The sequence below is a fragment of the Pantherophis guttatus genome, chromosome 7, assembly GCF_059756535.1.
Source record: "Pantherophis guttatus breed Tessera chromosome 7, ASM5975653v1, whole genome shotgun sequence".
Classification (NCBI taxonomy): Eukaryota; Metazoa; Chordata; class Lepidosauria; order Squamata; family Colubridae; genus Pantherophis; species Pantherophis guttatus.
Window position 1 is genome coordinate 21,849,232 of NC_142069.1, and position 25,795 is coordinate 21,875,026.

Genomic DNA, 25,795 nt, shown 5'->3' on the forward strand with positions numbered 1-25,795 from the left:
CTGTTGGATCATTTGGGATTCAATAATGACTTCTTAAAGAATTGTCTTCTTTTTGCCTCTTTTAAGATGTTAGGCCAAGAATTTGGCTAAAGCTTCCCATTACATGATATGCAGGGATGGGTTCTACTTACCTTTACTACCAGTTCGCAACGGAGCGCACGCACTTCTGCGCATGCGCCAATCATCCATTATGACATCTGGATGGGTGGGCGGAGCCTCCTGCCACTTTTACTACTGGACAGAACCAGGAGCAACCCACCACTGACGATATGGCAAAGTCTAAACTGAATATTTATTATGACATCTGAATAGAAGTGGGTTATTTTTTTAACAATACATTGCATCTAACATAAAGCCAGGGCCTACTTATATCCTCTTGAATTTAATTCTACACCTTTTCTTCCCATACTTCCCACAAAATAATGGAATATTTGCCTTATGTTTTCCACAGTCAGTTCTGTGACAATTGCCTGTTTACATTATTGTCATTCCTGCATTGGGAAACTCTAGCCTCCGATCTGTAGCTAACAATTCCCCTCTCTCAGAAATATTATTCACCTTCTAAATCTATTTACTCTGTCCAGATCAAGTATAAAAGATTGGCAAGGATCAAACATAACGGTGATCAGCCAAACCCTGCTGGTACTTGTTAGCCCATTAAGAACTCATACTAAATTCAAATAACTAGCTTAGATTGAAATGGAGCACATATACAGTTAATAATGATTTCAAATTCAAAGCAAAATGGGTAAGTTTATTTTATATCTTGTTACAGCAGTCATTTCAAGACTACAGTAGATGTAATAACTATTTGCAATGGAGAAAAGTGTTTATGAATTGGCATGTATGAGAAGTTACTACCTGCTGTCTCTCAAAACTGCTGGGAAAGTAATATAGTATGTTAAATATCCTATTCTGATTATCCTATCACAGTAAACAAACACAAAATATTAGAATTTTCCCCCAATTAGGAAAATTTAGTGGCACTATTAATTTTCTTCCCCTTTCCTATAGTTGCAGTAGTTTTACACAAAATGACATAAATTAGGTTCTACTGATTTACAGAACAAAACTACTGCTCTATCTGTTTGGTTTTTCAAAATGAAACTAATTATAGCAAGTTAAGCAAAAACATTTCCCCCGCCAGCTTTCTAAACTAAAACAGTATATTTTCATAGTTGGGTTCCTTTAGTATCCTTTGGGCATCTGTGGTACCTAATCTAAGTGTGGTTTGCTTTTTTTTATTGGCTCCTTGAAATTTATTAAATGGAACCAAGGGATGACATGCTGAGATAGTGAAACTGAAACTACAGAGGAAAGTGAAAGTGGAATGAAACTATGCATATTGGGATAGTGGAAAAATTAGTATCCCTGAACATATACTTCACAAAGAATTTTCCCCATTTCCATAAATTATGGATTTTCTACAATTACATTCTTCAACCACACAAGGTGAGAGATCATTAAACCCACCTAATATCCATGCAGGAGGTTTTAAAGAAGTCTAGTATCAAGTTATGTAAGAAAATAGATTACTTGTCCCTAAATTCATTTTAGGCTTGGTTCAACATATAATAAATAGTGTATGAATCTTGTCAACGGCTTCTCCATTAAAGCCATAAAAATGTTGAATTTAAATCTAGCTTCTATACAATATATTTCTCCTCATATAAAAATCCATTAAACAGGCACAGTGGTCTTGGGCAATCTACTATTTTTCAACTTCCATTTCTTAACAATTAATATTAAATTATCCAATGGGAGAATACTGTAGCTCAGGGTTGAACTGGAATCTTCAGTGATCTCTAAGCTTGCAGAAAGATAACGAAAGTATTACCTAGTATTGTAATGAAATGTCTGCAAGCATATACAACCAAGCTCAGAGAGCACCAAGGATTCCCCATTAAGTTATCCAGATCTGATTCAGCAACTATAACCCAATATAAACAACAAAGCACTCGCCAAATTAAACGAAAAATATAACTGGTAAGCAGCAACTCCAAGGGAAAAAGAGATTCATAAAACTGGCTTTAGCTATTCATCATTTCAAGCCTTTCCAGTTCAGTATCTAAATTTTCCTTATTTCACACTAACTCTATGATGTTTAATCATGGTTTATTATTCCATCTGAATGGCCATGCCCTTTTTACAACTTGGGTTTTGCTAATGGGCAATTGAGCCACGTAAATGTTGGTTTACATGAAGCTACCTAAGAAATATATTATTGAGTTGAAATTCTCATTTTCCCCATTGATGTGGATTGCAAAGATTCTGTCAATATTTAAGCATGGTTTAAAACAGGGGTGTCAAACTCAAGGCCCAGGAACCAGATCCGGCCCATGGGGTGCTTAGATCTGGCCCACAGGGCCTCTCTGGAAACAGCGAAGTGCTTAGATCTGGCCCACAGTGTGTCTGCCAGTGAAAACAGAGCTCAGGAGGGCTGCCTGCGGCCCTCCCGAGCTCCGTTTTCGCTGGCAGGGGGTGCAGGAGGCCATCGCAGCCGAAAATGGAGCTCGCTGGCAGAGTGCTTGGGCTACCACAGGTGCCCCCGACATGAGTGATGTTGAGCTGGCCACGCCACACCCACCCCAGCCCCCCAAGGTCAAACACAACCCTGATGTGGCCCTCAATGAAATTGAGTTTGACACCTCTGGTTTAAAAGCATCAGACTACTGTTACCTATATTATTTACTTTGTCAAAGAAGAAATTAACCCAAGATAAATCCCCACAGCTCCTTTTGGTGCTACTGTAATAAACTCAGGGTCTGACCTGGAAGAATCCTTGATTTCCCTGCTGAGCCAGCCAGCCATGGTGCCAACTGTGACAACAGCTTTTGATTATGGACAGTCGCCCATTACAAAATGGAACAGAGCCAAGAATACATTTCATGAAGTCACCAAACAGCTGCTAGTCCATCACACTGCCTGGCTATTAAACCTCAAGGTTGTATCTGAACTCCTAATGAAGAGGCAACATGCTTTTGACTGGATTGCTTTTTTTGGTAAAGATGTTTAATCTCATGCATCAAACTTTGAAATCTTCATCTATAATAAATGGAACCAATTATATATCCACACAAGGGAGCTTGGAATCTATACCAAAGAAGAAACAAAAATTAAAAACAAAAAGAGTGGTGTAACTGCTTAAGGTTTCTATAACAGAACCCCTCCAAAGTGATCCTTTTAATACATTTGACTAGAGAGTATTTTTCTGTAGCACAGCAATAAAAATTAAAATGTAGCAACGAATCATTCAGAAGCAATCTGTCTGCAACTTTCATCCAGATAATTCATCCAGTATAATTAAGAATCATCTATACTTTGCCTGTTCTAAAAAAGAAAAAGGAAATAATACAGACAAATATGCTGACCATCATTTTTAGCCAAATACTTTATAGGGTGGGGGGTGAGGAAAGAATTAATACATGGCTGCTTTTGATCAAGAGAGAATGGCTCTTTGGGAGAGGGATGAAATTATTCCATCTCAGAGTTTCCTTAATGCATTATTATTATTTTTTCCAATGGAAATTCAGGGTCCATTTTTAAATAACCTGTAACCACTAAACTCACTCTCTTCCATTTCTCCTTTTTTATTCTTTTTAAAAGAGGTATGAATCTTAAGTTAGAAACAATCTAGCCTTCTGATAGGTGATGTTGGATTCTGTGAATTTTCTGCTCTACTTTGGCTTTTAAAACAGCTCATTGTACCCACGGTACTGGGTAACCTGATAAAACTGACATGACATTCACAGCACTTCTCATTTCTGCATTCTGTAAAACAGAACTCTCTCACCTATGATTGTTAAGCCTATGGGATAATCTGGTGAATGGGTTTTAGGCACGATAACCTTCTTGGAGCAGACCAATTCCTATAACCCATCACCCTGCACAGGAAATGGCTTTCACTTCCTATAATGTCTACCCAGCTTTTTCCATCTTGGCTACGGATGTCCAAACCTTTTGAAGGGCACCAAGTTGGGAGAAGTAGCTTTTCTATGGCTTCACCATAGCTATTTAATTGGAATTAATTGGCCCACTGCATTCAATAGGAGTTTACTTCCAAGGCAACACATTTAAGAGCATCCCATGATCCTACTGCTTTGTAGGAAGTAGCTCAACCAAGTAAGTTTTAAAAGGAAGCTCCTACCTTTAGCAATGAGTTCCTCCACTTCTTGGTCAAATCCCAGCCGATGGCATTTCCTCCAAAGTCCCATGTTGGTAGAATTATATTGCCTGTTGCACTCATCAACGGCACTCATGGCAAAGAGTTGCCTCTTGTTTCTTGCCAGGAGAAGTTTCCCTTCCCAATGGTCCAGCTTTGACCTACTGGCCCGGAGGGGCAGGTTATTGTTAGAGTTATAAATGAAGCCAGGGTCGTTCCTCCGCGTGGTGAAGGTTTTGCATCGTTCCCGATGTTTCCTGGCATCCGTTTCATACCAGTGGTCAGAGCAGATGGCCACGGCTAGCATGCCCAGAGCACACAAAGCTAAAGAAAGGCCAGCATAAAGTAGCAATCTTCCAGCAGCCATACCTTAGCTTCACAGAAACACCATGGGCATCTTCACATACAGAGAAAGCCCAGCTCCAGGGCGGGTATCAGAGGACACCAATTGCTATCAGCAATTACACGGAAAGCGAAGGCAAAGTCATCAGTCACAGATTGGAGGGGATGGAGGGGAGAAGGGGAGACTTGGGTCCAGAAATAAACAACCTTGGACAGTTCATTCACTCCTGGAGTAAGAGGGTTGTCAAGGGTGGGGCGAAGAAAAGGCTCCACTTCAAATCAACAAGGTGCCCAACAAGGCAAGGGTAAGTGATAAAAGAAGTGTGCCCTCTCCGTGGCTGGGCATTGGGATCAGTCCATTTGTGCGAATCCTTCAAAAAAAAAAAATTCCACCTTTGGAACCACCAGATCAGCAACGGATCTCTCCTTCTTGTCCAAGCGTTTAAGGAGACTCGGTTTCCAGGAGCACAAGGTCTTAGAAATCAAGGTCCAACCAGCAAATGAAAGAAAGGCCTTTAAAAACACCTCCAGGCAGGCAACGGTTTAGGTCCAGTCCTTGGAAGAGGATGCGGTGGAAAAGGTGATCGTCTGTTCCCACCCCTTTCTCTCTCTCTCTCTCCCTCTCTCTTTCTCTTTTCGATCCGAAATATTATTTTTTTTGCAAGAATCCCCGATAATGGTTGTTTAAATGGTGGCTCGCTTGCCAGGATGCCCGGAGGAAGCAAGGTGGGGGGGGGGGGGAGCCGCCAAGGGTCGACCGCAATGAGAGGCTCAAGAACACACCCACACCGAGACCCCCCTTCCTACCTCCTCCTGCCCCCGCGACCCTAACGCGGGGATCCACTCGGTCCGCAGGCTTCTCGCCCGCCGAGCCCCGAGCCTTTGGAGCAACGCAGGGACATCTTGGTTGCCTTCCCCGAGTCCCTGCCGCCGCCGCCGCCGCCACTCTCCCTGGACCAGTTCAAGGCGCTCCGGAGGCTTGACTTCGCCTCTTCGCCAGGGAGGAAGGCGACGCCAGGGAAGAGTAGCCGCCGGATGACAGGTGATGATGGGGTTGGCTTCTCAGGGCGTCGGGAGCCGGAAAGACGCAGCCCCGCTTTCCACAGCCTCCCCAAGAGGAGCAGGCGGCTGGGGTGGGGAGGGGGGCGAGCAGCAGCCCACCCAGGCGGGCTGGGGGTTGAGCTGCTTGGAGAGCGCCGCTTCCTTCTGCCAGACCCAACCCCGGAATCTTTTGTGTTCGGTGCGCGCCTGCTTCCCCTCCTCCTCCTCCTCCTCCTCCTCCTCCTCTTCCTCTTCCTCCTCCTCCTCCTCCTCTCCGGGAAAATCGCCCTCCCGGCCCCCTCCTTGAGGAGGATGATGAGGATGATGAGGGTTTAATATCTCTAGGCATGCATACACACACACACACACACACACTCAGGCAAACCCGCCGCGCCTGCAGCTTTCTGCGGAGCCCGAGCTCGCCAAGGCTAGTAGGAGCTACGATTGGCCGAGCGACGTCGTGTATCTCTACACACACATACACACACACACTCAAGGGGCCGCTGGGGCATGGTTTGCTCTCCGGCGGTACCCAAAGCGGGGTTTTTTAACGCGCTCAAAAGGAAAGGAGGCGGAGAAGCCCCCCCACCGCCCTCCCCGAGCATCCGCCGAGCATCCCGGAGGAAGATGGAGAAGAAGAGACGCCTGGCCGGGGAACGCGGTTTCGGGGGCTTCCTCCCGCCCCACCACCACCACCACTCCCGGGCCGAAGCTCCGCAGCGCTGCCCTTTCCCCGAGGCCTGAGCGAGCCTTTAGGCGCTGCAGGCGAGGAGACGCGCTCCGATCGGTTGCTGGGCTGGAGCTTTTTCCCCAGGCATCCTTTTATTTTATTTTATTTTTCTCCCCACCTCTTTTCCCCGCGGGTTTCTAAGAGTGGGGAGGGGGGGAGCTCGCTCACCCGCGTCGCCCGGAGAGCGGAGGCGGCTGGAGTGAGCCTGGCCACCTTGGGAAAGGCATGGTGGTGGTGGGGGGGGGGGGGGGGGACCCGCGGTTTTAAAAAAAAACTGGGCTTTAATCGGGCGCAGGAAAAGGGAAGGCCGGGTCTGGGCTGCCCACCTGGGAAGCTTGGTCTCCTCCCAAACGCGCCTCCCGCAGCCTTGGCTGGGAACCGACCCAGCCGGAGAATACCGACTATCGAGCTCAAACCTAGTGATGTCACCTATCAAACGTGAGCCTCATTTCTTATTTCGCTCGCCTCCTTAAAGCCACACTCCGCCGTCTTCCAGCTGCCCCTTCCTGCCGGAGAGAGCAGGAAAAGTGGCCTTCAAAAAAGGCTCATTGGAATCCAAAGGCATTGTAGAAAACATACTGTGTGGATGTTATCTGTGTAGGTATGTACATACTTCCCCACCACCACCACCACTATCTCCTGCTTGTATACCTGCAGGCTGGCTTGGAAATTTATTTATTGGTTCGATTTATTGGTTCGGTTTATATGCCGCCCTTTCTCCGGAGACTCAGGGCGGCTTACAATGCGTTAGGCAATACCCTTCATACTTCTGTATAGACCTCTTAGTAGGGGTTTTGGGCCCCCCCTAAGCGGTGTTCTTTTTTATACAAAGTCAGCTTATTGCCCCCACAATCCAGGTCCTCGTTTTACCTACCTCGGAAGGATGGAAAGGCTGAGTCAACCTTGAGCCTGGTGAGATTTGAACTCGCAGTAATTGCAGGCAGCTGGCAGCTAAGTGCTACTTAACAGCACTTTAGTCCGCTGCACCACCAAGGCTCCTGAAATGTATGACTTGGGGTTATGAGATGTGGGAAGATTCACCGTAAAGCAGAAAATTACTGTACGCCCCGCCACTTGATGATGATCTGTGACCTATGGCGTGCCCTGTTTATATGTACCCTTGTGAGCTTATGCACCGGAGACAAATTCCTGGTGTGTCCAATCACAATTGGACAATAAAGAATTCTATTCTTGGTAGGTTGTGTGTTCGTAAATGAACACAAATATAAGAGTATTCAGAGTTTCACCCTGGCTGGCTCCATTTCTCAAGCTTAGATTCCCCAGCTTGGGGGGGGGATGATTAATCATGAACCCCATTAGAGTGCTGAAGTCTAAGGAGCGTTACAAATTACCATCTACAGTAAAAGTGTGATCTGCATTATTAATGTCATTGATGCACAAATATTTTCCAGGCACATAGGTGGTTAGACAAACTTTCTAGCTATTCCACATGAATACAATTGTCTTTTGGGGGGGGGACGGTACTCATCAGCAGGAAGTTGTGGTTAATCTCATTGAAATGGAGTGAGGAGGATATTTCCACAATATCAGGATCTGATTAAAAGTAACCTCAGGTTTTCCGCAGAATAGGGAGAGAAAGATGATTCTGTTGACAGTGTGCAAACAGAGAATCAAATTATTATATAGGTTAGTGTTTGCATCCAGGTCTGTAATGAATAATTTATTCTCTGGAAGGAGAGTAGCCAGTTTTCACACTTAGCTGATCGTACTTAGGAAATCACAAAATCCACTAAGTGGAAAATTATGATACGGAATAGAGCAAAGGGATTTTCAATGCTTAGAATATTTATTACGGTGTTTCAAGAGCCATAGCCCAAAATTTTGTTTGCAGTGTAAGACTTTATCTCAATTCTTTTCTAAACAATCTCTCATTTCTGGTTTCCTTCTGCACTTTCTTTTTTGACTAGCTAAGTTGATTCCATTTGTTGTTAAATCACCCAGCTCATTCATTTTTATTCTGGATGCAGATGATGTTGTATTTCACTTGGAACTCTTCCATGCCTTCTCACAACTAGTCCTATATATATATCCACTCAATTCACAAAGCAGTTGGGCAATTTGTAGAAGCATAAAAATAAGAAACTAAAAATCAAAACACAATAAACTTCCAGAACAAAAAATACACACATACACACACACACACACACACACACACATACACTGTTCAGGGAGATGATAGATAGATAGATAGATAGATAGATAGATAGATAGATAGATAGATAGATAGATGATAGACAAGCAGGCAGGCAGATAGACAGATAGATAAATATAAAGGGTGACATGGTGGCTCAGTGGTTAAGATGCTGAACTTGTCAGTCCAGGTTTGAAACCCAAGCACCAGATGATGGGGTGATCTCCCGTCTTTGCCCCAGTTCCTGCCCACGTAGCAGTTCGAAAGTACGCAAATGCAAGTAGATTAATAGGTACCTCTTTGGGAACAGCTCTCTATGACATTATGCTGGCCACATGAATGCAGAAATGTCTTCACATAGCACTGGTTCAGGAGCCTTGATGTGTATACTATACAGAAACACACAGACACACACACACACACATACACACACACACACACACACACACACAGAGAGAGAGAGAGAGAGAGAACAGACACACACACACACACAGAGAGAGAGAGAGAGAGAGAGAAAACACACACACACACACACAGAGAGAGAGAGAGAGAGAGAGAGAGAGAAAACAGACACACACACACACACACACAGAGAGAGAGAGAGAGAGTACAGACACACACACACACAGAGAGAGAGAGAGAGAGAGAGAACAGACACACAGAGAGAGAGAGAGAGAACAGACACACACACACACACACAGAGAGAGAGAGAGAGAACAGACACAGAGAGAGAGAGAGTGAGAACAGACACAGAGAGAGACAGAGAGAACAGACACACACACAGAGAGAGAGAGAGAGAGAACAGACACACATACATACACAGAGAGAGAGAGAGAGGGGGGGGGAAGGAAGGAAGGAAGGAAGGAAGGAAGGAAGGAAGGAAGGAAGGAAGGAAGGAAGGAAGGGGGACTTTTAGGCTGTATGTGATATATATTATTTTCTAATGGTGCCTCTGGAATCCTTGAGGGACCTTGAGGCACTGTTTTAACAAAATGGTTGAGGAATCCACCAACAGTATTGTTCACTTGAGACCAAAATAGAACACAACCTTTTTGGGGGAGGATTCAACATCTACTCTTATCAGGGCTTGATGATCCTGATCAAAGTAGGCAACAATATAAAACAGTGCAATTTGGTTTTCTGATTTTCTTTCTACCATTAATAAAGTGATGTGCATCCCTGCATAAACAGATCACTATTAATTTCCCTTCCACCCATCTATCCTTTACTCTACTAGGTGGCTCAGTGGCTAAGACACTGAGCTTGTCAATCAGAAAGGTCGGCAGTTTGGCAGTTCGAATCCCTAGTACAGGTCTCCTGCGTCAGCAGAGGGTTGGACTAGATGACCTCCAAGGTCCCTTCCAATTCTGTTAGTGTTACTACCAAGACTTTGGAGGAGAAAGCAGGCATTATACTTCTGGATTAGCAAAAGAATGCAAATGGGGAAGTAGAATGATTATGGAAGAGCAGCAAAGCGGGAAAACCCTTAATATGTGGAATGGATTTCACATAATGTGCTAAACCTGACTTAATGAAGCATAAATACCGTATTCCTATTATACTTCTTTCATTCAAACATTCATGGCTAAACTAGCTGACTGATTCCCAAAACATGGTAAAACAATGACCAGATTTCCCATAGTACACTAAACCACTAATAAATCCAACTCTATTTTATGATGAAAATATTTTTATGATGACTATGCTCATGATTTCTCACTTATAGCTTTTATGTACATGAGAGCTTATGCACCAAAGACAAATTCCTTGTGTGTCCAATCACACTTGGCCAATAATGAATTCTACTCTATTTTAGACAAGCATGTCATACAATCCCAGCCTGCATCTGGCAGTTTGCTTCAACTAAGAGTTGAAACTTGAATCTTATATTATGGCTAAATACCGGCATAGAACCAGGGGTGAAATCCAGCAGGTTCTGACAGGTTCTGGAGAACCGGTAATGGAAATTTTGAGTAGTTTGGAGAACTGGCAAATATCACCTCTGGCTGGCCCCAGAGTGGGGTGGGAATGGAGATTTTGCAATATCCTTCCCCTGGAGTGGGGAGGGAATGGGGATGTTGCAGTATCCTTCCCCTGCCAAGCCCACCAAGCCACACCACGCCCACCAAGCCATGCCCACAGAACCGGTGGTAAAAAAATTTGGATTTCACCGCTGCATAGAACACTATGATATTAAATGTTTTTTTTATAAAAAGATAATATGATGAAGAGGGGTAACATACAAAACTGGTCAGTATTTACAATAGTTAAAACAGCCACAGAAGGTATTAATAACCAAAATAATAACAAATCAAAGCTACAAGAATATATAATAGGCAAACTAATTCTGAATAAAGAGAAAATGGATAAACTTAATACATGCATTATTATTAAATGGTTTTTTATGTTTCGTCCTCTTCATCATATGTTTACTTTCTTATTGTAATGTTATATACTGATTTTTGGTCACAATAAAACTTAATTTTCAAGTTGTCCCTTTGTCAAATTCATAGTTTGTTCCCAGATTATTCTCTCTCTCCCCCCCTCTCTCTCCCCCTCTCTCTCTCCCTCCCTCCCCCCCTCTCTCTCTCTCTCCCTTCTCTCTCTCCCTCCCTCCCTCCCTCTTCCCCCCCTCTCTCTCTTTCCCCTCTCCCCAACGGATACTTGGTCTTCCAAACTGCCAACATATTCACTTTGAATATTTATAAGATGACTTGTTCAAGGCTGCAAAGAAATAGAAAAATAAAAAGGAAATCATAACATGGTAACAAATGATCACATTTAAAAAAAAGTTCAAAAAGTCAAACTGCATTTAAATCCAGCCACCACAAAACATTGCCAAAGCCATAGCAATAAACGAGCAGCAGGAAATCCGTCACTTAAAAGCTATCTGGAAATAGACTAATATTCAACCTTTTGAAACCCTGCAACTGAAAGAGACCTTCTGACTATCATTTGGGAAAGAGTTCCATAGAACAGGTGCTGTCTCCAAGAAGTCCATGTTCCTGGTGTATATCAGCCTAACCTGGCCTAGAAAAGGACTCTTGTAGCACAAACAACTTTCTATGGAATATCTGCTACCTCAAATTCAGGGGTGGGCTTCAAAAATTTTAGCAAGGGGTGCTCTGCCCAGTTGCTGGGTGGGCGTGGCCTAGTCAGCCTCCTGCACCATGGGGGGGGGAGCATTTTTGCCCTCCCCAGGCTCCAGAGGCTTTTCTCAAGCCTCCAGAAGAGCGAAAACTGCCTCCCCAGGCTCCAGAGGTCCTCTGGAGGCCAGAAACAGGCCTGTTTCCGACCTTCCTGATCTTCCGGTAGGCCCATTTTTCACCCTCCCTGAGCCTCCGTGCGCACCTGCACTTACCTGCATCCAAAATGAGCTGCATGGGGACTCCTGGGAGGGGCGAAGTGGGGTGGGCGGGGCCAGCCAGGAGTGGGATTTGGGGGTTTTCTGAACTGCACAGAATCTTAGCTAGAGGTTCTTCCGAACCCCTGCGAACCCCCAGCAGCCCACCCCTGCTCAAATTACATGCCCCTCCCAAATTGGTTTAGCCACAAAAAAGGAATACAGGTAGTCTTCGACTTACAACGATTCATTTAGTGACCATTCAAAGTTACAACAGCATTTTAAAAAAGTAATTTACGGCCATTTTTCAGATTAACAACTCTTGCAGCATCCACACAGTCATGTGATCGACATATGTACTCTTTTTTAAAAAAATTTTTTATTTTTATACAAACATACATAATTAAAACCATCTTCAATTGCAAACAGTGTGTTGGTTGGTTACAAGTCTTTTGTGCATCTTCACCAAATTCATAGCTTACAATTTACAGTTTCCCTAAATTCTCATATCATCGACCTAATATATATATTATTATCCTCATTAGTCATTTATTTGCTTATGACTATTTCTTCCCTCATTGTTATTCACAATATTCTTAAATTTGAGTTAATTTTTATTATAACATTCATTTCATCCTCCTAAATCTATCTACTAGTACATCTTTATGTTTTATTTCACATAATTCTACAATTCTTGTATTGTGAAGATCTCTACCATATTTCATTTCCATATTTTTTTGTCTTAACCATTGATAAAATAGGTCCCATATCTTATAGTATTGTTTATATTCTTATTCTCTAATTTCAAATGTCAATTTACTCATTTCAGCACATTCCATTATTTTCTTAATAACTTCATCCTGCGTTGGTATTTTCTCATTTTTCCAATTTTTAGCAAACTCAATTCTAGCCGCTATTAATACATTAACAATCAAATATCTCAACTCTCTATTATATATTTCAGGTACAATCCCTAATAAAAAAATCTCTGATTTAAAATCTATGTGTTTTTTTATCATTTTTTCCAACCATGTGTGGATTCTAGTCCAGTATCTTTTAGCTTCTACACATGTCCACCACATATCCACATACAGTATGTACTCTTGGCAACTGGCGTGCGTTTATGACGGTTTCAGTATCCCAGGGTCAAGTGATCATCATTTGCGACCTTCTGAGAAGCAAAGTCAACCAGGAAGCCAGATTCACTTAACAATCATGTTACTAACTTAATAATTGTAGTGATTCACTTTACAACTGTGGCAGGAAAAGTTGTAACCCGGGGCAAAAGTTTGGGGCTCAATTGTGGTCATCAGTCAAGGACTACCTATTGTAACTTTAACACTGAGACTTGTTGAAGCTTTGACCTATCTCTATTTTTGTATTCCGTTCGACAACAATCTTAATAGGTTAGTTGGGATGAGAAAGGATTGTATTTTTCCCCCCAACATAAGTCGCTAAGCTTCATGACTGAATGTGATGATTTTGACACTAGTATCTTCACATGCTAAGCAGTAGTGGGTTGCCCCCAGTTTGCACCAGTTCTATAGAACCGATAGTAAAACCAGCGGGAGGCTCCGCCCACCGACCCCGATGTCATCAAAATGCTTCTGCACATGCGCAGAAGAGCGCACGCACAGCCCTGTTGCGAACTGGTAGTAAAGGTAAGAAGAATCCACCCCGATGCTAAGGATGGGATGAGTTTATCCCCCAGTGAGCATCACTTATGGTCTTTCAAGTTACATTGGGCACTTTTTAACCACAAACCTAGATTATGAAAAAATAGGTAGACATCCATCATGAATTCCTTTTCAGGCAAAAGTAGGTGAATTGACCAAGCTCTAATACAGTATAAATGGGCAATCAGACCTTGGCTAATTTCACAAGTGCACAGAATGTGGCAATTGGGAGAACTTATATACAAATACATATATTTTAGAGCCAACTATGTTAAAATATGGTTTTATTTAAGTTTTCTAGAATAGAATAGAATAGAATAGAATAGAATAGAATAGAATAGAATAGAATAGAATAGAATAGAATAGAATAGAATAGAATAGAATAGAATAGAATAGAATAGAATTCTTTATTGGCCAAGTATGATTAGACACACAAGGAATTTGTTTCCGGTATGTAAGCCCTCGATGTACATACAACAATAGTGATAGATCATTAACATAGTCATTGTAAAATACATTCATCATAAAACATTATATACAACACTTAGAGATAGTCATGGATACTAAATAAGCAATCAACATAAATCATACTAGGATACTAAGTAAACAATATAAATCGTAAGATACAAATAACAAAGTTGTAGTCGTAAGAAGGTAAGGAGATAGGTAATAGGGAAGATGAGAATAATGATGGTAATACTGCCTTCTTAGATAGTTTGACTGTTGTGGGAATTAGTTGTTTAGTGTGTGTGTGTGTGTGTGTGTGTTTGTGTGTGTATGATGTGAAGCTTTGATGCAATGAATTGACTTGAACAGCTTTGACTCACATGTGACACAGTGATATACATATAAGGATACTAAAGGCAGGCAAAGAATTAGGTATGTTTGACTATGCATATATTAAGAAAGTTTTCAGTATGTACGTAAGTCCTCTGACTATGACATAAAAATGCATTTGCAAACCTATAGAGACTTACTTGGAAACAAATGTAATTGGGTACACTGGGGCTAACTAAAATCTGTACAAATGGGTGTCAGACAATACACTATGCATATTTACTCAGAAGTAAGTCTTATTAAAGCAAGTGGGACTTGCTTCTGAGTAAATATGCTTCCAATCAGGCTGCCTGCGTCATGGACTTTCACTGGGTTTATTTTCAGATAGTGCTATCTGAAGCACTAAGCAAATATAGTTTGAAGCAAAATGTATTAAATCCGGTGAAATTTACTCCTGAGTAAATAAGTTTAGTACAGTCAAAATGTCAGTGGATTTATGATATGAGCTTTTTTAACCAGAAAGCAAATTTTATCAAACATAGTTTTGATTGCAGCATTAAACTCTACGTTGCTTTAGTTAACCTGTATTCCTTTTATACTAAAATGACCTTCAAAGAAATTTTTAGATCCTTTTCTAGCATTATTTTTTTCTCTGAAAGAAAAAGAGTTCAGTGCCATCTAGTGGGGATGGGACTAGAAAAATTCCACGCAGATTTGTCCCTCCCCATCTACCCACCCACGGAGAGTTACTTAGCGACTGTAAAACAATGGTTTAACTGTCCCTGCTTGAATCTTTGGGGTGGGGGGGCGGAGGATTTAATTCACACAGGCACAACTATCTGTAAACTATGTACCAAAAATGTGTCTGCAAAACGGATTTTGATGATCTGATTCAAGGCATCTGTTCCCTGGGATCTATTTGGTAACTCTGGCGTACGTTGCAATTCTGACAGATTGCATATGGCTTCACACACCTGCATTAAAACTCTTATAACAGGCTACTGAAGCATAGAGTCAGGACCCCTGGGTTTAAGCTTGAGTTAACCTAGAGAAAGTCAGAGTAGAGTAGAGTAGAGTAGAGTAGAGTAGAGTAGAATAGAATAGAATAGAATAGAATAGAATAGAATAGAATAGAATAGAATAGAATAGAATAGAATAGAATAGAATAGAATAACAGAGTTGGAAGGGACCTTGGAGGTCTTCTAGTCCAACCCCCTGCTTAGGCAGGAAACCGTACACCACTTCAGACAAATCATTATCCAATCTCTTCTTAAAAACTTCCAGGTTCAGGAATCATATTACTGATTAAACTGAATGAATGATTAAACTAGAAATGTATTTTAACATCCTTCCCTCCAAAGAAGATTGGTCTGCATCAGTAAGGGGTTTCAAAAATTTTTTACTACCAGTTCTGTGGGCGTGGCTTGGTGGGTGTGGCTTCGGCATGGCAAGGGAAGGATACTGTAAAATCTCCATTCCCTCCCGATCAGCTGGGACTCGGGAGTCAGAGAATAAATGGGGGTGGGACCAGTAAGAATTTTTACTATCAGTTCTTCAAACTACTCAAAATTTCCGCTGCCAGTTCTCCAGAACTGGTCAGAACCTGCTGAAACCCACCTCTGGTCTGCATAATAACATTTAAGCATGGGGTTTGAAGTTGTAGTATACATGCAGTAAGCATGTACAAACAAACATTATTTGAGGAGCCGTGGTGGTGCAGTGGTTAGAATGCAGCATTGCAGGCTAATTCTGCCAACTGCCGGTAGTTCGATTCTAACCGGCTCAAGGTTGACTCAGCCTTCCATCCTTCCGAGGTCAGTAAAATGAGGGCCCAGATTGTTGGGGGCAATAGGCTGACTCTGTAAACCACTCAGAGAGGGCTGTAAAGCACTATGAAGCTGTACGTAAGTCTAAGCGCTATTGCTAAGTGCTATTATTAAAGTATGTACAACCAACATTATTAAAGGGCTGAACGTTTGAAAATTGGGAGCGTACCGCTCATTCTTCTCCTAGCTCAACCACTCCAGAACTTGCTTTAATTTTTAGACTACCTGCAGCTGATAATTGTACACATAAGCTAAATGGGCTGTTTTCATAACTTAATTTTGGTTTATTAATTTTTTTTCATATAACACATTGAACTATAAATTAATCACACAGGTTGCTTCATGTAACACACTAAATTAAAATACAGTTGGAAAAGTCCATCATTCTGTGCATTATGCAAGCATAGCCACCGAACTGGAAACAGTGGAAGGGAGGGAGGGAGGTTCTAAGTAGGTTTATGGTGAGCCATTGTCACTGAGATTGTATCCAGTACAATTGTATCCATTTAGCTACCTGTGTCTAAAACAGGTACAGTACATAGAGAATCTTTAGCCTATAGATCTCCAATCCCATCTGTTAAGGTTCTGAACCCAAGCAAGCTCTATTTCTATTCTGTTTGGCATGTCTTTCCATAATACTTTTGATGTCTTGTTTTGCTTCTTCTTTTAATTTTTTAATTTTTATTTTTTTTATTTTTATTTGATTTATATGCCGCCCTTCTCCGGAGACTCAGGGCGGCTTACAATGCGTTAAGCAATAGCCTTCATACTTTTGTATATTTTATACAAAGTCAGCTTATTGCCCCCACAAACTGGGTCCTCATTTAACCTACCTTAGAAAGGATGGAAGGCTGAGTCAACCTTGAGCCTGGTAAGATTCGAACCTGCAGAAATTGCAGGCAGCTGTGTTAATTACAGGGTGCATTAAACCACTGTACTACCAAGGCTCCTATAATTCTATAATGCTTTTCTCCATTGTGTTTGTGTGGGCTTAAACATGTATCTACGCTCACCGTATTGGTTTGCATTGTGGCAAGTTTTATATCGAAATATATTTTATTCTTTATGCTGTTTCCATCTTCGCCTACAACTTTAACAGAATCCACAATGGACTGAGATTCAGTGTCTCCACTATGTCAAAATAGAACAGCCTTCTCTCAACAGAGGGGATGGGGATACAACATCATCTATCTCTAGTGTACAACACAGTCCTTTCAACAGTTCCAAGAAGGCTCCACACCAATTTGCACCACTCCGGTGACCCTGATGACACAGATAAACCTCCAGGTGACCTTAATGACCTGCTAAAAGAATGTCAATGTCCAGCTGCCTGCAAGGAGTATACATCCTTCCATTCCCCACCAACCAGTCAGAGCTGAAGAAGCTTCTTGGATTAGAAGTGAAACGTCTTCAAAGAAAAACCAGAAAGTCCAGTTGCCTCTTGAAAAAAGCAAACCTTTGGGAGGTTTATTTGTTAGATTTATACAATGGCTTTCGTTAAGGAACTCAAGGCATCATATAGATAGTCCTTGAGTTTCAACCATTTCTGTAGTGATTGTTCGAAGTTATACTGACACTGAAAGAAATTTACTTATGGATGGTGCACACACTTAATGTTAGGAAATTATTTTACCTAACTTGTTGGGTTGGCAATATATAAACCATCAATATTGCTTTAAGAGTGCTGTATTGCTGTATTGCATCATACTGTGTCCTGATTGGTTAGCTCTGTAGCCAATGTCCTTAAAAGGGAGCTAGAAACCTGGTTTATCTCTCTTTGCTCTCTTTGCTACTCTTTTCTGCTGCTTTGCTGTGTTTGCTACTGTTTGCAAATATAGAAGAACTGTTATTGTGTATGACTACAATGACTGGTAAGAAGACTTTGTTATTGGATTATCCCTGGACTATTGTTTGATATCTATTGCTTTATCTGTGTATGACCTGGACTGTTTAATAGACTGTGCCTTATTGCTATTTCCTGATAGTAAACACAACTCAGTGTATCTCTGTGTTGGTTGTGTTATTTCCTAACTACTCTCAATCGCTTTTCATGTGCACACCCTTGCTACTCAAGGGTTGCTCTGCGAATTCCTTAACACTTTTGACCATTGCAATATCCTTATGGTCACATAGTCAAAATTTGGGCACTTGGCAACTGGCATATTTTGAACAGTTGTGGAATCCCGGGGTCATGCGATCTCCATTTGCCACCTTCCCAGCCAGCTTCCCACAAGCAAAGGCAATGGGTGAAGTTGGATTGATTTAACAACATGATTTACTTAACTATCTAATAATCATAGCAAAAAAAAAAAGAGGTTGTGTAATTGGATGTGATTCACTTAACAACCACCTTTCTTAGCAACTGAAATCCTGATCCCAATTGTGATAGTCAGTGGAAGACTATCTGGACATTGTAATTCTTCTTTCCAGTTTTATTCACAATAACTCTTATCAGGAAGGGGGGCCAGGAAAGAAAGTCACCAGCCCAAAATCTTGCTGTACATTATGCTGTTTCCTTGCAACAAGTATTGGTTGTATTCTGACCTGGTTCACAAATTGTTCTAAAATATGGTGGGATTGGCTTGATGTTTGCCTGGGGCAGGGGTCTGCAACCTTAAACACTCAAAGAGCCATTTGGACCAGTGGTAGGTTTCAACATTTTTTACTACCGGTTTTGTGGGTGTGGCTTGGTGGATGTGGCTTGGTGGGCGTGGCAGGGGAAGGATACTGTAAAATCTCCATTCCCTCCCCAATCCAGGGGAAAGTTACTGCAAAATCCCCATTTCCTCCTAATCAGCTGGGATTTGGGAGGCAGAGAATAGATGGGGGCGGGGGCAGTCAGAATTTTTACTACTGGTTCTCCGAACTACTCAAAATTTTCGGTACCGATTCTCCAGAACTGGTCAGAACCTGCTGAAACCCATCTCTGATTTGGACCCATTTTCCACAGAAAAGAAAATACTGGGAGCCACAAAACCCTCCCCGTGCCTGACTATTTCTTGAGAGGCCACAAAACTAGCACGGGTAGTTGAATTAAACATTCTGTTTTCTTCTGAAACTTTTCTTTTCTTGGATTTAACCATGGTTGAAAAACTCAATAAATCGTGTGCCGGCGAGTGTCGCACATTGGCGGTTGTGACACATATTTTGAGTGACAGGGAGCCACAGCAGAGGGGTGAAAGAGCCACATGCGGCTCCAGAGCCGCAGGTTGCTGACCCCTGGCCTGGGGTATTACACAAAGTCTGCCAATTGTGGTTTATTCAGTGAGTCACTGTTAAATTGTGAAAACCATCTACCTTCCAAATGTTTTGGACAATTCCCATTAACTTTAGCCACAAAAGCTAGTGGCAAAGAACTACGTACTCCCAAACTTGGAAGGAAGGACTATCCTTTTATAAAATTATCTGAAGTCTGTAGCCATCTATGTATCCTGCTGACCTCAAACTGTTATTTTACATTCCTTTTCCCTTTCAATCAAACAGAATTCATTTAGATTCATCAGCCAACCATACACATTTCATTTCTCTTGAATCTGACATCATTTAGCTTTGTGGATAGCCCCAGGTTCAGAAGCTTAGGGAATCGTTTTTAATTAAATCAGCTCAGTGGTCGACCACCGGCTCTCCAGAGCTATGGATAATATGGAAATGTTTGCCACTGACCAAAAGGAATTGCATCCTGAGAGTCATTAACAAGCAAAGATGGAAAGCATACAAACCATTTCATGCATCCTGTCTCAAATGTACCTGCAACAACAGAGCTGGCTGGGAACTGCTTTACTGCTAGGGGTTATCATCCGATGAAATACAAGCCAAATATTATTTTTAGTCAAGGCTTAGAGATGTCAGAAAATTGCTGTAGGAGGACCGGATTGAAGATTAAGGGAATGGAGAGTCTATAGCCCTAAGGATATGTATAATTCCAAAGTTATTTATATGTACAGTAGGATAGAAAGAAGAAATCTCATTCATTTCATCATTGCTGGCAGAAAGTCCCAACTGAGTTGCTTCACTTGGTAGAATAAAAATATCCCAAAGAACAGCTGAAGCTAAGGATGAAGGAAAAATTCTATTTAAAAACAAGTCCACTGCATTCTCCTACAAGTTTTGTATTTCTTGCTCTCCCCCTGCTCATTTATAGCAATATCATTTGCACAGAAATTTATTTGGTGGACTTTATCAAAGCAGTACAATTGTACCTGTAGCTTATTTTCCCCACCCAAATCCTAAATATTGTTTGTGAATATTATGAGGATTGCTATAGTAATGTTAAATCAAATAAACAGCAGATTATGAAAGGAGGTGGAGGAAAATACAGTATGTAGAAAGGAAAGAATTTTGAGATGAAGATCTTTTTTAATCAAATATCCTTACTTTTCAGATATTTACCATGTTTCTCCATCACTCAGCTGATCAGTTATCAGTTGAGCACCAAGTGAGAGAGAATCAGTATTTCTGCTAAAAAATTTAGGATGCTGACCTTAATAGGAATGTGGGGAAACTATGTTAATACATTCTGCTTTAAAAGGTTTTTATAACAACCAATAAAGCTTAAAGCCAATATAATCATTGTGGTTGGTTTTGACATCATATTCAACCATCATTTGTCAAATTGTTGGATCTGCACTGTACTAAAGTATGATGTATGATGTAAACTACAATTTTGCACAAAGTGCTTTCACACTAAGTCCATATTCCACATCCTTTCAATTAAAGAATGCCAGAGGTGGCGCAGTGGTTAGAATGCAGTATTGCAGGCTAATTCTGCCGATCGCCAGTAGTTCAATCCTAACCAGCTCAAGGTTGACTCAGCCTTCCATGCTTCCGAGGTTGGTAAAATGAGGAGCCAAATTGTTGGGGGCAATATGCTGATTCTGTAAACCATTCAGAGAGGGCTGTTAAGCACTATGAAGCGGTATATAAGTCTAAGTGATATTGCTAAATGCTATCTTATGGGATCTTGGAAGCATGCTTGCAGCACCTGCTCTCTGGAAGCCATACTTCCCAAAATTAGATTGGCCCCAATCCTGTTGGTCTTTCATAAAACACTGAAGACCTGAATGTAGTCCAGGGTCTGGGGTTAGAAGGTTACAGAGCCCATTGAGAGATTTCTTGATTGTTTATCTGGTTTAAACCCTAACAATTCTATTCTCTGTTTCTTATTGTTTCTTATTGTTGTGAGCCGCCCTGAGTCCTTCGGGAGAAGGGCGGCATTTAAATCCAATAAATAAATAAATAAATAAATAAATAAATAAACAAATAAAAAAGGGTAAAAAAAGAGTTTTTACTCTTTGTTAATATTGTTTTTAACAGGTTGTTAACTGCTAAGAGTTACATTTGGGAGATGGGTGGCCATATAAATCAAAGGAAGAAAAGTAGGTAGGTTTCGTGTGCTACTGAAGCCACATCTTTATGTTTGCACATCTTTCACACAACCTGCTTAATCTGCTTAAAATTATTTGCATGCACAAAATATTCAACCACCAACCAAAAGTCTACATTTCCCACAAAAAATGCTAAATCGTGAAAGGCTCCCAAACCAGGTAAATTCAAGGAAGAATGTCACATTGTGCAGTTGCCACAAATTTAATTGGACTCATTAAGTCTGTTAGATAAATGAAGTAGTAACTGTGTAGGTGCCATCCATAGCCCAGCCTGAGAAATATACTGCAAGCAATCTGTTAAAGTGAAAGGGCAAGTGAAAGAAAATGATGATTTAAAGACTGGCAGAGAGAGGGGGAGGAGGGGGAGGGAGGGAGAGAGAGAGAGAGAGAGAGAGAGAGAGAGAGAGAGAGAGAGGGAGAGAGAGAGAGAGAGAGAATCTTAGATTTTGCAGGAGATGATTTTAGCCATTACTGGTACTTCGTATCTCCATTTGTTTCCTCCCTAGCATTCTTCTGCAAGTACAGGTCCCATTTTTTTGGATCAATGAAATGTTAATCCTTTCTCTGCAATAGGAACTGACTGACTGACCTGGCTGAGCCTGATACTAAGAGAGAGTTACCCAATCACCTTTCATGCTAAAGGTTAGACTAGAACTCACATTCTCCTGGTTTCTAGCCTGGTGACTTAGCCTTAATCAATATCTCCAATAAAAGCAACTATTCAAGATATTCAAGCAACCACTGAAGACAGATAGTTCTCAAAATAAAACTGTGTATTCAAGACTTCAGCTTTTAGTGACTGCTTTCAGAGCATTTTGAGTTCCGACCTACACAGAGAAAAATATTTTTCTGAAGAGACCATGACAACAGACCTATTTTCTGCTTTCCACAGACATGATCCCACCGCAGGAATTTGTTTGGGAAAGGAACCAACTGGAAAGAAAGGTATTTGAAGGAAGAGCAAGAAGATGGAAGAATCCAAGATTCTAGCGTGAGAAGACAACTGTATCAGGAGTTGCCAAGAGTCTCTGGCTTGATGTTGACCTACAGAGAGAGCCAGCTGCAGTGCAATGTAGGATACTGAGCTGGCAGTAAAATCATTCCAGACTCTGGTGTGATTTTATTTACTCAAACTGGTCATTATGTCAGTGTCTTTTTAAACTTGGCAATTTTAAGATATGTGAATTTCAAATCCAAAAATTCCCCAGCCAGCATACTTTGAAAACAATGTCTAAGATTTTCTATAAAGGGCTGTATTGAGTTGGAATTTTGTCTAAAACCATTCCAGCTCTTTGGGAGTGTTTATGAATTCTGATTTCTTTAATAATTTCTTTAGCTGTTAATCTGCAGTAGCTAGAATTTTTTCTTCCTTTACATTGTCAGAGATTATCACTTTCCCACCCATGGCATACCATAGTATTTCCATAGTACAATTTTTTCAACTGTATGCTCTCCAGAGTCTCCCAGTTCTCTGAAGGCTACAATTCTGCATTCTAACACAAATGGAGAATGTCAGGCATAGAAAGCCTTCCTTAGCAGCCACTAAACAAATATCCAGACCAGGGATGGGTTCTAATTTTTTTTACTACCGGTTCTGAGGGTGTGGCTTATTTTGTGGGTGTGGCTTGGCAGTCATGTGACTAGGTGGGTGTGGCTAGCTGGTCAGTCATTTCTGGAAGGTCCTCGCACTTACGACCCGACTCATTTGTTTGCTTTTAATACTGATCAGCTGTAGGACGGCCCTTTGAAGCCTCGCGGCAAGAGTTTAAACAGTTTTTTCCCCTCTAGTCATCAGCTGGGACTCAGGAGGCAGCAATAGATTGGGGGTGGGACCAAATAAAAGGTAAGAATAACGTGGGGGGGTTGGGAGGGCGGGGGGGGAGAACCGGTTCGGTGACGTCATATCGTCACCGCTACCGGCTCAGCCGAACCAGACCGAACCGGGAGGAACCCACCACTGATCCAGACAAATTACATCAGCCATTTCCCCCCACAAAAAAATGTGGCATGATTTCTAGACATCAAGGCTTTACCATGACAGTTTTTAGTACAATATGAATTAGAGACATAAAAAAACCCTCCCTATAATAAGTTCCCATCACCCCAAAAGTGGGATGGCTCTAAGCAGTGCTATCTCTGAGGGGTCATTAGTGCTCTCTGCGCTTGTTTGTTTTCTTGGAGATGTTTCCTTACCTAGTAATGAAACTTGGTAACATCATCAGTGCTAGTGATGATGTTGTTACCTAGTTTGGATAATGAAACGTCTAGAACAGTGTTGGCTAACCTTTTTGCCGTCACGCGCCAAAAGCGGGCGGAGCGCGGGGAGGTCGCCCACGTGTGTGCCCACACCCATAAGTCAATGCACCCCGCCCCTATGCATGCACCCCCCTGCTTTTAGCACGTGATGGCACAGTGGACCTGGTAGGCCTGTTTTTCACTGTCCCCAGGCTCCAGAGGCTTTCTAGGAGCCCGAGGAGGGCGAAAACGGCCTTCTCCACACACACCCGGAGACCTTTGGGAGATCGGAAACAGCCCATTTCCCAACTTCCAGTGGGATCGAAAGGCCCAAAAATCAGCTGGCCAGCGCACAGATACATGCTAGAGCTGAGCTATGGCAACGCTTGCATGCCCACTGATAAGGCTCCATGTGCCACCTGTGGCACCCGTGCCATAGGTTTGCCATCACGGGTCTAGAAGGAAACAACCAAGCTCAGAGAGCACCAAGGACCCCTCATTTCAACCCCGAGTTACAAGAAGTCTCCTTTACTAATGCCAAATATAAGGATATATTTGTTGTGGTATATTGCTCTTGACCTTAAAGGAGTAAACTAATTTTATTTTATATAGATTGGTATATATAGTATTCAAATGACATACCGGTAGAGAAAGAATGAAAATTTTTCCTGAACCAAGGAACGTAACTGACCTTTAACCAGGGATCACGCTTCAAAAAATAAAAAACCCTGGATGGAACCAGGAGAAAAACTAAATTTTATATTACTTCATTTACATTTAATAAAAAATGAAATATGGGATTAATACAGGCTTATTCTCTCACATGTATTTAATAATGTTCTGTTTCTGCCATATTATCATTAAAGGTAAAGGTTTCCCTCACACATATATGCTAGTCATTCCCGACCCCAGGGGGAGGCGCTCATCTCCATTTCAAAGCCGAAGAGCCAGCGCTGTCCGAAGACATCTCCATGGTCATGTGGCCGGCATGACTAAACACCAAAGGTGCACGGAACGCTCTTACCTTCCCACCAAAGGTGGTCCCTATTTTTCTACTTACATTTTTTACGTGCTTTCGAACTGCTAGGTTGGCAGAAGCTGGGACAAGTAACGGGAACTTACCCCGTTACGCGGCACTAGGGATTCGAACCGCTGAATTGCCGACCTTTCGATTGACAAGCTCAGCATTTTAGCACTGAACCACCACTCAATGTATGTAATGTATTATCATTACAATGTGGTAGTGTTATAAGGTCTCTTATGGGCTGCACTCAAGGCTTTGAAGGGTGTTTGTGTGGCCATGGGGCTCTGGGTTGTAGACCTGTGATTTGGGGAATCTTGTTCAATCTCTTTTTCATGGTATTCTCCTGTGTGATTTCTGTACAAATTAGAATTTTAGTTACTTGTTTGCAAGTTCCCGAATAATACTTAGTTTTTACGTAGCATTTCAAGTACATGCAGGCTTTAAAAAGAGCTCCATATACATTATCTTGTTAACACATAATCACGCTATAGATAAGTAGTTGTCTTCCTTTTTGTTATTTATTTGACTTCCCAACCATTACATATCCCCATGACACCTGGGAGTAATTATGGCTGATGATACACCTTAGCATTGGTGTCTAAAACTGCTCACTTCTTTCCTGGCTTCACAGTCTTTTACAATCTTCCAGTGGTGCTCCAATCAAACAATTAATACAGAGTAGGAACAATTTATCCTTAGCCTAGAACCGTAACAGCATCATATTGTACTTAGCAAAGAGACATTTGTACCTGGCCTGCTTAACTACAGCCAATTGTGGTATGGTCAATAATTTGAAGTTCAATTTAATTTGGTTTAATGCAATGTGAGATGGCAGTATCTTTGTGTGCACTCACATATAGTGGCCAAACTAAGATTGGCTTCTAAATATCCTTGACATGTTCTCCTTGGATGCCCCACATTGTTACATCAGTAGATACTGCGCTCAAAACAGTTTGGCATCATGCAGCCACTATTTCAGTGTTTAGTCATAGGAAAGATTAAGAAGTTCCCCAGCCCAACTGCACTCAGTTATCGCAGCACTTAGAGCCTAGAAGCATCCCAAGAATATTAAGGTAAAGGTAAAGGTTCCCCTCGCACATATG

General features: G+C 41.7%; 1 protein-coding gene and 2 long non-coding RNA genes across 4 annotated transcripts in view; 2 read left to right on the forward strand and 1 right to left on the reverse strand.

The window, feature by feature from the left end:
• Positions 1 to 5,800, reverse strand: part of TMEM178B (transmembrane protein 178B) — a 364,398-nt gene extending 358,598 nt beyond the window's left edge. The window contains exon 1 of the mRNA XM_034402907.3: positions 4,148 to 5,800. Within this exon, the coding sequence (XP_034258798.1) occupies positions 4,148 to 4,529 (382 nt within the window). The 5' untranslated portion in view covers positions 4,530 to 5,800. The remainder of the gene's footprint in view (positions 1 to 4,147) is intronic.
• On the forward strand, positions 233 to 3,241 carry LOC117655442 (uncharacterized). 2 transcript variants are annotated; one of them, XR_004588662.3, is made up of 2 exons: positions 233 to 314; positions 2,733 to 3,241. It is a non-coding gene; the product is annotated as an uncharacterized LOC117655442 (long non-coding RNA). The 2 variants fall into 2 exon arrangements; XR_004588661.3 differs by lacking the exon at positions 233 to 314 and adding an exon at positions 321 to 748.
• LOC132712573 (uncharacterized) lies at positions 5,759 to 18,052 on the forward strand. The gene is made up of 2 exons (XR_009623205.2): positions 5,759 to 6,876; positions 17,149 to 18,052. It is a non-coding gene; the product is annotated as an uncharacterized LOC132712573 (long non-coding RNA).
• The last annotated feature ends 7,743 nt before the right edge of the window (positions 18,053 to 25,795 follow it).